This window comes from Micropterus salmoides, unplaced genomic scaffold, assembly GCF_014851395.1.
Source record: "Micropterus salmoides isolate LMB-PRFRI ecotype aquatic unplaced genomic scaffold, ASM1485139v1 Ms_hic_scaffold_9, whole genome shotgun sequence".
Classification (NCBI taxonomy): Eukaryota; Metazoa; Chordata; class Actinopteri; order Centrarchiformes; family Centrarchidae; genus Micropterus; species Micropterus salmoides.
Genome location: NW_024044681.1, coordinates 28,318,240 through 28,331,908, shown reverse-complemented (window position 1 = coordinate 28,331,908; position 13,669 = coordinate 28,318,240). Strand labels below are relative to the sequence as shown.

Sequence of the window (13,669 nt, the reverse complement as noted above, 5' to 3'; positions counted from 1 at the left end):
AGACAATAAACCTACTCAAATGTCTTCATTACCAGCCTTCCTCCTCTCTCCATGTGTAATTTAACTTCTAGTGTTTTATTTTTGTATGTCAAACACTAAACACATGAGCCGAGATTAATTGGATACACTGTATGATATAATGCACCAGTACAAGTTGAATGAGAATTATAGTGCAAGCAAAGGTTTGGAAATATGAACTTGTATGTGCGCCTCATGTCCTATTTGTTATATCATGCTGCCATCTTGAGGTAAACAGCTGTATGACAAATTTTATTTGGTGCCCCCTCCCATATTGTTTACACACTATTTGCTATATGTTTATAAATTAACATGTATGCTTCAATTACAAAGAGATAATTGGTTTAAGTAGTTTATGACAGAAATTCATAATGGTCCTGGTGTTTATGCTGCTGCTTCTAGCGCTTTACCAAGTCAAAGGGATTTCCTGATAATTTGAAATCTATCCATTCACCCTGCTGCACCTAGGATAGAAATCAACGGTGTTAGATAATTTTTGGATTTCTGGTCGCCTTTTTCACAGCAGACATTTTGACTTTGTCATGATAGGGGAAGCACATGTGTCACGTATAAATTTAACAGTGGTTCTGTTTAGTTCAGGAGTTCCAGTAAGCCATGACAGTGTGACAGTGAGCCAGCATGTATTACAGGACCCTGAAACCAAAGCAGATAAATGGAATACAGCCATCATTAATTTCATAATTTAAACCTGTAATTTTTCCCACTGTGACCTGTCAATATGTCCTTAGTGACAAAGGAATACTATCACAAATCAACTCTACCTTGTCAGGATGCAATTATCAGGCTTTTAAACTTACCTGTAAAGGTAATTCATGCAATATGAACCACTGTTTACATTTAGGTTTTTCAGATGTAATACTTATTTTAATTTGTTTGTTTGTAAGAAAAAATGCCCATGAACACTCATCAACAATATGGTATCAATTCAATTACTCACAATGAATGAGTCAATGACAATACTTTAACCAACAATTACTTTTATTATTAATCAGAGGATTATAGATATTGAATGTGATTTGGTTTTTCAGGGATGCGGTTGTACCAGCTATGGTACTGAAAGAAAGATTTGTTAGAGTATAAAGGATATGCACAAAGGATGTGAGGTCTATATACAAATTTAACACAAACACATGCACCTCAACAATGTGACCCAAAGTAAAAACCTGTTACAGAAGGGTCTATTTTGCACACTGTAAGATTTTAATTGTTGATTTGCAATGCAAGAACCAATCAATTGATGCTTGATTCAGCAGCCTGCATCAGTAACTTAACTAACTCATGTGTTTACTGTATGTTATCACTGGGTTTTATCTCAGGGTCTGCTAATGCTGAGGTGTAACCACATACACAAATTAACAAATTGCTACTTATCCTTTGAGGCAGACTGTACAGTGTGACATAAGAACAGAAAAGTATGCATAGCTGATGGGTCCCATATGAAAACATGTATCTGAGAAATCCTCTGAGGCTATATGCATTTGGAACCACAAATCAGCTAGTAGGAAAATATCTGGCATCATCTGTTTTTGTTTCTTGAAGTGAAACTTTATGATGGAAAAGACTTAATGTCAGGCCTACATATGCGAAATAATAGTTAAACAAAAGATTCTGTTCACATGTGATTTCTCAGGTTATAGTCAGTTGTGAGGCACTCATATTTGACAGGCAGTTTATTTACAAATAGCAGACCCATACACACAAAGAAAAGAAAATTTCCAAAGAATGCTGGGTAAAGGGGAATTTATGTTCAGGAGATTTCAACAATCAAAGCATCATTTCCCTCATTCTTGGCGTAAAGAGCATCAAAAAGTACTCAAAACATCGGTCATCAGCAATTTACTTTATAAAAATATCACCATGGAGATCCACAGATTCACAGATTTGACCGTGGAAAGAAAGACAGATTTACAGTAATCCACACAAAGGAAAAATGGAAAGAAATAATTTGGGAACACAATGGTCGGAGGAAAAGATGAGCAGTGCAGACAGAGTCCCAAAAGGCAAAGCTTGAGCAATTCTTGCTTTACGGTCTCTAAATGGACACCTCTTTACCTTTTCACTTGTCCTGTAAAGACCAGACAAATACATCTGTTAAACTGAATCATAATGATAGAGAATAGTACAATTTGAGATACAAATAAACATTTAAAATACAGTAAAATGAACTTTGCACTTTTGAAACTTTGGAAAAATGTAATAATGTACCACTATATAGTGCTGGCATAATAAGATTTATTATAAAAGAAATACTGTTTATCAGTATTGTCTTGCACATTTCAAATGTAGTTATTATAATTGAGGTTCAGGAACAAGACCACGCTTCTCTCTCTCACTAATCCAACCACCTGTGCTTCACTCATTTCATCCACCTGTGGCTCTCTCATCCAATCACTTGCACATATATATAAAAGCCCCTTTCAATGGGCAGCACTGTGGCCAGTGGACAGCAATGTGGCCTCACAGCAAGAAGGTCCTGGGTTCAGAACTCGGTCATCCCAGGACTTTCTGTGTGGACTTTGCATGTTCTCCCCGAATTTGTGTGGTCTCTGGTTTCCTCCCACCAATGACACCCATGCTGAAATTCATAATTCTGCCAAAGTAATTGTTCATAAAGCAAGACGCTTATAGAGACGTGCCCCCACCCTGAGTCTCTATCCAAGGGTTCCTAGCCGCTCTGGCCAGCACGAACCTGATCAGCCCCCTTCATCCCTCCCCTCTCGACTTCGCCATCCTTCCCTTCCTGAACCTTTGCGCTAACCTAAATAAACTCCCTGTTGTACCTCAATTTCCATGGTCTTAGTTAGTGAATAAACCTAAATTGAGAAAATATACAGTGAAATACCAACGTTCAGTATGACAAACATGACACAAACAGAAAAAATATATCATGAGAAGATATATTGTTGGATATGTTACTTTACAGTGGACACCTGTTAATTGCTCTAAACGTTTATGATCAAAAGCGCAATCTTTAATATATTCACAAATGATAAACAGCAATTTAATTAATGACTACTGCTGGACAAAGTTATCATCTGAAGTTACAACTATTTTAAGTATTTAAAAAAAATAACTAATGGATAAGATGTTTTTCTCTGATTCATACCAATTGAAAGATTTTATCTGATCCGGTTCTGACCATTATTTTTTCCAATTATTCCTTAACTTTTCTACATTTATTTATTTGTTGGCCACTTCAGTTATTTTGTCAATCTTTTCTTAAGAAACAAGCACATAACCAGATAACAAAATACTGACTTACATACACTAAAGCAAAGTACTGCTACTATATACTTTAAAAACACTGTTAACAAAATATGCATATGATGTAGACGTTACAATCACACATATACAGTTGTTATTGTACCCAACATTATACATGTTACTGAAATGTTAGAATGACAGAAATGCAACATTTAGAAAAAGTCAAACTCTTGAATAAATATTTTACTTTAATTTAGGGGTAAACAAACAAGAGGCTACGTGTCAACTGCACCAACACTGTGTTTCAAATTGTCACCAACCAGTAGTTGTGTATACGTGATCAGTAAAAGAAGAGAAGTAGATGAAAAAGGAGAGCGATTGGGTCCTTTGTAGAAAACTATGTCTACAAAGCACCAACTCAAGCAGTGAAACCAGATCAGAATGTGTGGCTGGCTGGGAGAGGTAGTCATAATAGCAGAAGTGTCATGTGACAGTGAGTGAGATGTGCTTTCAGCACTAGAGGGAGATCTCACCTCATAGTTCTTCAGCAGTAACAGCCAAAGTAGACAGTGACAGGGTTTAGTATCTAGAATGAGACTGCCAGTGCTGTAGGAGCAGGAAGAAGAAGACAGTTGGCTCTATATATATATATCTTTGTGATTACTCAGTCAGTTGGAAACCATTAGCACAGATACAATTAAAGCCACAAAACAGCTTTTTAAAGTAAAATAACTGTGATTGACCCATCCATCCAATAATACTGTTGTATGTTGTAATGTGCATTTACACACTATGTGTGATTGCAGCATAAAACATGATGACATGACATTTATATGTAGTGGAAAGGAGATGACATCACCACAATGTGAATAATGTAAAGTCTGACACGTCACTCTCACTCCTCCATGTAGATGAAGTATGGAAATCTAGGATGCAAAATGACCTCTAACCACAGAGTGAGAGGAGGAAACGTGTCCTTTCTTCTTCAGCTAAGACCATGACCACTAGCTCTCATTGATGATTACAGTGATGCAAGATGAGGTGGATGGTGCCCTCTGCTGATGAAACATGAGATGACGGCAGGATGACAGCCAGATGGGAAAGGATCAGGACAGCACACTGGTGTTCTGTGAATCCACGTCTTGCATGCTCATGACATCTGTACTTACTCCGCTCTCATATATAGGGTTGTCGAAAGCTGACTCTTCTGTCATGTTGTCGTACGGTGGCGAGGATGTTGGCATTCTGATAGCCTTCCCTTGGAGTCTGAGTATAGAAATGGGGAACATCGTGTAAAGGCTACTTGGATTCCAAATAAAACAAATACGGTTTTGAGTTATTACTTACTTTGCAAAGTAGACATAAATCCCGAGGACAACCACCAAGATGATCGCAGTTGGAATAAAAACTGCAAGAGTAATATTGGTTCCCTCCATGCTATAATCCATATTAACAACTACAATGGGGGAAACACAAAATAGATGAGATTTATAGGAAATATGCACAAAAGATAAATATTAATAATATTAATATATTGGCACTGCAATGTTTGAAAAAGACAACTCACCATCTAGCCTGCGTTCGTTTACATACTGATTTGTGGAAGCTACAAAGACACAATTGCAGCTTAGTACAGTGCATATATTAAACTTATGTCCAAAATAAGTACAGAGTCTGCATTCACAAACAGCAGCAAAATCAATAGCACATTATATAGTCTAGGTCGCATTTTATTTCTGTATGTTGATGAAACCTCAAAAGGTTTTGTGGGCATGGTTTACCTCTGCAGGCGGGGGGAGTGCTATTCCACTGTGATGGGTGTCCGGGGATACAGTATATGGTGGCCCCGCCCTGCAGCTCGTAGCCCGAGTGGCAGGAGAAGGTCAAAATCTCTCCTGCTTGATAAAAGGCCTTTTCAGAGCTCTGCACACTGGTGGAGGCAGCGCCAGGGTTCCTGCATGGCTCGTACTTTTCAGCTGGGAGGCAGGACAAAATTGTACGTCACAAAAATATTATATTTGTCTTTTTCAACAGTAGACAGTAACACAGACATTCATATTAGCACACGTGAAAAACAACAGGCACGTAAAAGGCAAGATAGGCCTTATATTTTGTACTTTATGGAAGTATAGATAAAGGCCCTAACTATAATGAAATTACAGGGACATGCTGTAGAAAAGAAATCTAGCAAAATTAAAATAGACACCTTAAAGATCTTGTATCTTGTATTGAATTAGTACATACGCACATGTTTTAAAATTCAGAGGATATCTGTCACAAAGTATCTGTCAAAACTTTACATAAAGTCGAGGCAAGCTGAAATTAATTAAAATTTAGAAACATGCTTCTTGAGTTCTTTGTCATAATGGCAGTGTGACATCATCAGTATCTACTTTTTTCTCCGTAGTTCTCCAAATGTGGCTACTGCAGAAGTGCAGAAGGACTTAATAACCCTCGTTGAACTTTTGAAGGCCATTGACAAAGAATAAATAATTCACTATACGTTGATTAGTTGTGGCTCGTCATCATAGAAACATTACAGTGTGTGTGCGTGTTAAGTATGTTTGCATGTTTAATATATGTGTTTCTGACTCCTGCGACTTACGGAAACACTTGGGCAGCCTCTCACTCCACTTGGGTGTGGCTGAATCTCGGTTGTAGCAGGTGAGGAGGCTGCTGCCAGACAGGATGTAGCCTTTATTACAGATAAACTGCACTGTCGATCCAACGGTGAAGCGGCTGCCTGTGAACACTTTATGACTGTGCTCCACATTTCCAGGGTCTTGACATGTCATAACTGGTGCATCACAAAAACAAATGACGATGATTATTTATCATTGTCATTAGTGGTAGTATAGTTGACTAATAAAAATTTATTTTTAACGGGGAAAGTAATTATACCCGTCTTAAGCCCACATAAGATAATTAAGCACTATTTACAGTATAGACAAGGATTTTTGAAGTACACCCCAAAACTGGAGATTGGCAGTTTAAAAAAAAAGGATCAACACTGATGCAGCAGATTTAGAGAAGGAGCCACGACAGGCTTTAAACAACCTTTTACACATTTGCAATAGCACTCCCTGAGACCTGTAAACAGACTTTGATGTATAAAATACTAGATTTTGTGTGCTTCCTCTCACCTTCCTCACATCTCGGCACATCACCGCTCCAAGTAAGATCCCACTGGCACATGAGGATCTCAGAGCCTACCAGCTCATATCCAGGGTAACACTGGTAGGTGATGACTGTGCCGTGGATGAGGTCAGGGTGGGAAGTGCTTTTCCAGCCATTGGTGATCTCTGGCAGCTCAGAGCAGGTGTCGTTCCTCGGCACCTCTGTTGGTGTTGCATTGTGTTGGCAGGAGAGGAGACACAAAATAGGAAATGGAAAACTTAGACAATGGTACTGGGAATACAGAAATACTTAAATAATTCCACATTTTCTTGTGTAATGAATGTTACATTTTCATTCTTTATATGGGATCAAGATTGTAAAGTTAGACAAGGAAAACACTGCATTAATATGCAACATCCTCCTCTGCAGGGAATGAATACAACCTCAAAATTGTCTGTTTTGTGTGTACTATACAGCTGCAGTTTGGGAGGACAATGTAAATAGAGGCTTGCAATGTTTGCTGGGAGGAACATAGCAAATGGTTTGGCGCCCGTCAATCTGAGCCTCCCTAACTGCCACATACATGGCCAAGAACACAAAGCACTGGGCGAAAACAGCTGATGTTGAAGTGTACCCTATTATTGTGTTTCTATGTTTGTCGCTATCTAATCCTGTGCACCTGGGATAAGTCAGAAGACAGACAGAGGCACAGCACGGAAGGAAGGAAAAATTTTCTTTTTCAGTTACCTGCTGGGTTCTAGGTATGAGAACATTTTAAATTCCACACTTGTTACCATTTTTTGGTTTCCGTCTGTCTTGCAATTTTACTGAAAAAGAACAAAACAAAACCACAGTCCTACCAAAGAAGTGGACAACAAAGCCATTGTTGTAGCCATAGATGTTGGTGGCAGGATCTGACTGAAATTGAATAGTGACATCAGCCATGGAGGTATAGAGCTTGAAATGTGGTCGTGTGCCGCTGTATTGGCCCAGTATGTTCGCTGTAAGGTCATCGCCATCATAGAAGGTCAGCAGGTCATTCTTACCAACATGGAGACTGGAACAGACAATAGAAAAGTGGTTACAGTTGCATTTCTTCCTAATGAATATACAGAATGCCCCATATCTGTGGTTATGTGGCCTGTTTACTGTGTTTTTTGCTCAGAGCCTCAGAAAACTTAAGTGACTGGTATCCTCCTCGGCTGATGAAACCAAAAGCTGATGACATAAGGCGATGTCAGCAGTACTTTTTAAATTATTTCTTATTAATTCTGTTTATATTGGATGGATCTGATGTGAAGTAAACATTAAATAATTCATGATGTCTGTCTCTGCGCAAACCCCCACCCCCCAAACACACACACACACACACACACACATATTACTCACATGAATATGTAGTGTAAATCTTCAAATATGAGCATAATATAAAATGATACTTTAGGTCACTACACCTATACAAAAAAGCTGCAATACATGGCAACCAGGATTAAAGAAAAAGAATGAGGACGAATGGCCACTACATAACTAAAATAATTAATAAAATAATATAATAAATAAATATCCAATAAATTATCTAAACATCTAAATGCTCATATAGAATTGAATATGAGGTAGCCGATCCATAGTTCGACAGAATCTCCGCTGTTATTGATTAACGTAAGAATGCATTAACCTTTTCCATTTGGAGATTTATATGTCCTTGCTGCCCTTTATACAGCGTCAGTAAAGCTTGACATTTATTCATACACAGGGGATGGGGAATGGTGAAAAAAATGACAAGCCACAGAAGATGTAGTTCCCTGCTGATATAATAAGCAGGGTAAACTAGTTGCTCTTTGTGTGCCTTGAGGTGGGTGTCAAAATAGAAATGCAGATTGACTGTATGATTGTTTTGTGTTAATATTCACAAGCTCTGCTGAACAGAACTTAAGGAGCAATTATTTTGTAGCTATGAATCACCTGTCCCCTGCATTAGCTCTCCACCACCATTTACTGTGCATGATCAAGCAATCAATCAAGGGCACAAACTATTTTCAGGAAACCAGTGTTTTCCCAAAATACTACAGATAATAAACCTCCCAGCTTTTCTCTATTCCTTTTGCTTTAACACAAATTACAAGCTGCACTGCCTGAAAATCGTATCCCCAACTCCTCTCACAGCTGTAGTTGTAATCACACCTTGTTCTCAAATCATCTGTCATTACCTTGTCCTGTATTTACTCTCTTTGTCACTGACTTTGTCAAAAAAATACTTCAAACATCCATATGTCCTTATTCTAGGAACCGACAAAATAAAAAAAATCATACTGTAAAAATCTGACGTAAAAAGTAGAAAAACAAATCCTGCCTGTGTTTGTTGTATATCCACATTAACCAATAATTTACTGTATATAATTAGAACCACAAGGTGTATGTTCATGGACTACCAGTTGAGGCAAAACTTTAAGACAAAAACATCATCAGAATGACTAGATTTTACTCTCTGCTTGTGCAATGTCCTGGTGCTGAAATGAAAACTAAATTCCAGCCTCTGCTGATGGACACAAATAATAGATGCTAGCTGCATGAATGAGAGTGAAATGAGGTGCTGAGTGACAAGGTACTCCCCCTAGTTAGTTGGACAGCTATAGGGACAATTTACACCTCCATGTTCTCTAACAATCAGCAGCTGTGGGTAGAAGTGACAGGAATGACAATGCCAGTTTCCATTTCCAAGATGCCACAAGAACACTTCATGCATATATGGAAATGGGGCCTCTCAAAATGACATTTGTTAAAGTGTGCAAAAAAGAGAGAAGGAAATCAACAAAATAAACTAATGATATTTTCACACTATAGGCTCCTACATTTGTGGTTACTATATGAATAAGATGCACCCTGCACATAGGCAATGGGGATTTTGATTAGCAGTCGGAGTAATAGTGTCACAATAAAACGGGGGTGTCTATTTGAAGTCCGCAGAGGATCACCACAGGCAAATTGTTTGCATCTTTTTCTATCACCACATCTCTCACTTCATTTCTATTCAAGCTCTATCCTCCACCTGCTGCTCGTGTCAACAAGGCTGTCCACATTATTGTTGCACTGTCTTTCACCTTATCTCCTCCTAGAGGTCTCCCTGCATTCAGACTACCCTAGAAGAAGAGTTGACAATCCAACCGAGTGATTACCTCCAGTCTCTGCATTTTGTCCAACTCAACACAAAAATATAGCACTTGCTGCTCCCCACAGGTTTAGCAACTCTCTAGAGGGTCTCTACATGGCTCTAGTTTTTAAATTCACTACTTTTCCTCCACACTGGTGTGTCTTATCAACACCACAACCCATATTCTTTAGCTTGTTTCACTAATCGGTATGGTGATTAAGCGCAATAGAGTTGTTGCTGATCTTCCTTTCCTGATAACCGTATACAACGAACATGTTGCACTTGATGGTAAAATCTGATTTCAGTCTTTTTTATCTTTCAAAAGTCAAAGCAGCTCAAGATTGAGCCTGTACTTCTCCGTTTCTCATCTTCATCATGGAGAGATCACTTAGAGGTAAAATCTGTCTTCACACTTTCAGCTGAGGCCTTGGTCTTGGGCATCTGTAAAATATTTTTGCTGTGCCATCCCACAAACATCTGCAACATCAAAACTAAATTCTGCTTTTTCTGTCTGACTGGCTAAGACAGACTTATACCCACCTTAAAATCAACTTTACAAGATAGATCTTCTTTGGGGGATAAAAAACTTGCATCTGCAGTAGTCATTTCACAACTGATGACAAGTCAAGAACAACAAGTATTTTGGTCTGATGGACAAGATGCAAGGCCAATACTGCAACTATATTTATAGTCAACTGCATTGGCAAATCGCACGCTTTTGTACTTGATACACTGCAAACTTTCCTCATGCCTGCGTTCTAAACAGTCTCCCCTGACGCTCTAACTCATCAAGAATGCGGGAGTCAACCTTGGTTTAAAATTTCCCCACTGACCTCATCCATTCAGTCACTCCACTGTTTGCTTGAAGTGTTTTCAAAATCCTGGTGACAATACAGAATGCCAAACACACAGTACCTTCAGTCCAGACTTACACAGCACTCTGTGGTTAATCACTACAGGGCGCTCAGCTGCCTTCTCTGTAGCAACCTGGCAATTGCTCCACCCAAATGTCATCCCACCTGGCTCCTTTTAATGGTTTCCCCTCCAGATAGGGAAGCAGCCACTCCTTGCCTGGTGTTGCAGATTTTAAATTAAATATATATCCTTCATCAACGTTGCTTGGGTGTTTGCATAGTTCCAGCGGTCTGTTTGAAAAAGGACTTTTAGAGAATTTCTGCAAACTCCTCTGCATGCCAATGGCACCAGCTCAATACTGCAGACAAGGGGATGGCAGCTGTGTTTTGTACAAGCTTCTAGGCATTTTGTCACCTTCACTGACCTGTCAAGTCAAGTCCAAGGAACCTGGCAAATCTCCAGTAACTCAAACAGAATGGAAATTGCTTTCAATGTCAAGCTTTCAAAAGGCAGCTTATTACATCTTCTCGTAGACATATTTGACATTTGAATTGTTGCGCTCAGCGAAAAAAAGGTTCTCTTTTGAAATAAAAATAACCTTTTAGTTTCCAGCTATACATAACCCCAGCACAAGGGGACTTGCAGGTAACATGTAATGCTCAGAGTATCCACAAGAGGACTCTATAAACCCAGAATGCCCTATCTAAGGCTCCGATTCTGCTCAGTAAATTGACACAAACGTAATTACCACTGTAACAGACTTCCTTCACCATGTTGAAATGTAAAAGACATTTCTAGATACACTACAATCTGAATGCTAAAATTTACATGTGAACAATTTAACCTTTTTTGTGTTCCACAGGTGGAGATATCAACTGTAACCTCTCCTCTCTTGCTCGAGCCATGCTCCATGCTAATTACCAAAGCGCCAACCCTCCTGTTTGGCCTAAATTAATTAATCAGTCCTCATTATGCACACTGCTAGTCTGTAATTGCCAGCACAGGCACAGTGATGAATGATAATACAGAAAACATTCTCATTATCGTGGAAAAGTGTGTGCCCACCCTCATAATGAAACAGCTCTCATCTACAAGAGCCTATTGTCACTTCAACATGCATCACACGAGCATACAAAAACACTTTTAACAAAAATTACATTTTGACCGCGCCTTTTGGAATGCTATTCTCAAGATGAGCGGATCAGACATGAAGGTAATGTGGGAGAAAGGGGGGGATTCTACGGGAATCAGACAAGCTGTGGGTTTCTACTGCCATGAAGGCCATGCATGACTAACCTTGAGATAAACCAGAGCTGGCCACAGCAACATTCATTTGCAGCGAGTGGCCTCATGTGGCTCGGATTAAAACAAACAACTGGTGCAATTTTAGAAAGAGATCTCTGAATGAAAATCAGTTTACCTCAAATCAAACTTGTTTACTTGGTAGAAAAAATCCTCTCTGATCTTTTTTACCCTAGGTGCACTGGTTGACTTTCAACATCAGACATTAATCACTGAGCCTTAATCTCCAACTAAAGAACAGGTAGGCAAGCGGGGTCACACAAACCCATGTGTGGTATTCAGACACTGTGTATTATCGGTATCTTCTGAAGCTATAATTCCCTTTTGATCTGTGGATCATATTTGAGTGATGGTTCACATCTCAGTTGCTGTAAGCCTGAGCGATAATGTTTGGGGCATTATGTGCATTGAGAAAATGCAGCGGCATACAAAACTGAGTCCTTACAAAAAAACATCCACACTTCCATCAAACTCTCTGTTGACTCTCTGCCACAGCTGTGAGGGAATCCCTGGAGCTATTCTAATCAGTATATGTTACTGAATTCAGCAACATCTAAAAATATTGTCATGCAATGCAAATGTTTGCAATTATAATCTGTTGTCAAAATGACAAATCTAATATTATTCTAATATATATTGGTTGAAATTATATGCGTACAATTCTCAATCTTTTCAGTGAAAACATAGTGACATAGTGAGAATTATGATTGTTGACTGTGACCACGCTGATCACTGGGGGCAGTGCAGCTTCTGCCCAAATTGTGTCCAGATTGAGGTAAATAGCAAATACTGTTTTCTTGTGTTTATTGCGGTGTCATCAATGGTTTGTAGAATACACAGAACACAAGATGATTCATTGCCCCAAAAAACATTGTTGAATCACCACACAGACGAGTCTCAGATCTCGTTCCACAAAGATTGCACATCATATTGACTTTTTGTTACATGCCCATTATCTTATTCAATGAAAAAAGTTTCATTAATTTTTTACACATTGCTCATGTCCACACAAAGATGTGTATAATTAAAAATCTTTTTCACTTTAATGGAAAAGATATTTGTGCAGATTGTTGAAAGTGGGTTTTTCCTGTCTTTTTATTGCCCAAAAGAACTAGGTAATGCAACTCAAAAATATCTAACAATACTGATGCTTTTTCTCAGCGGTCTACTACTGTGGATTACAATACGTCTGCACATGATCCAGACCTCATGTCATAATCAGACCTTGTAATTTTTTCAACTGTTCAGAAACATATATTCATTCTTACAGCTAGAGTGAATGAATGGTGAATCGAGAAAACCAAACACAAAAACTGAAGGGTGCAAATACAAGCATAAATGGCCACCATGACCAATAGCTAACAATAGCTTCTTCTGTTTGAGATTTGTCAGTGACTCTGTTTTTCTCTAACCTCAGGCACTATTCCCGCTGGTTTAATTTGAACCACTCTGCACCCTCTTGTGTGCAAGTGCTTCAGGCAATAACAGTAGTTTTTGTGCTTTCTTCAGGATGCATGTTCATGTAAATATTGTGGGAATCACTCAAATCAGCAAACAGATGAATATATATAAGATAAGCAGACACAGATGCAGATTCTCGTGCATAGACTTAAATAGTTTAGTTTTTAAAGAAACATTAACTGTAAGAAAACAAAGCAATGTGATTATTCATTTAAGAGCAGTAACGTGGATAAAAAAGTAGGGTTGTATGTGTGGGGGGGTGGGGTTTAGTAAGTCGTATACAGCAAGAGTGATGGATGAAGGAGAAATGGAGTGTGCCTCTGTCTATTTTGACATCTGTGTGCATGTGTGTTGAATGAATGTTGAATTACAGTTGGGAAAGCTGGATAAGTGGCTCAGAGTAGTTCTCTGCCAGAGCATATTCATTTCAAAGCCAACTCTAAGACACACACCAGGGAAGTGGGAGCAGGGAGGCTTACTGGCTAATCTGGTCAGAGAGCGAGCTGGAAGCTACACAGAATTCTTAATGTAACGAATAGGGAA

At 38.8% G+C, this 13,669-nt stretch overlaps 1 protein-coding gene across 2 annotated transcripts in view; it reads right to left on the bottom strand.

The window, feature by feature from the left end:
• Positions 1 to 996: 996 nt before the first annotated feature.
• LOC119896029 (seizure protein 6 homolog) overlaps positions 997 to 13,669 on the bottom strand; it is a 90,787-nt gene continuing 78,114 nt past the window's right edge. Inside the window, exons 10-18 of one of the 2 annotated variants that reach the window (XM_038709500.1) lie at positions 7,221 to 7,417; positions 6,387 to 6,581; positions 5,849 to 6,040; positions 5,025 to 5,219; positions 4,811 to 4,849; positions 4,591 to 4,699; positions 4,413 to 4,509; positions 3,777 to 3,849; positions 997 to 2,104 (exon numbers count right to left, since the gene is read on the bottom strand). In XM_038709500.1, the coding sequence (XP_038565428.1) occupies positions 3,823 to 3,849; positions 4,413 to 4,509; positions 4,591 to 4,699; positions 4,811 to 4,849; positions 5,025 to 5,219; positions 5,849 to 6,040; positions 6,387 to 6,581; positions 7,221 to 7,417 (1,051 nt within the window). In that variant the 3' untranslated portion in view covers positions 997 to 2,104; positions 3,777 to 3,822. The other variant, XM_038709499.1, reaches the window with a different exon arrangement.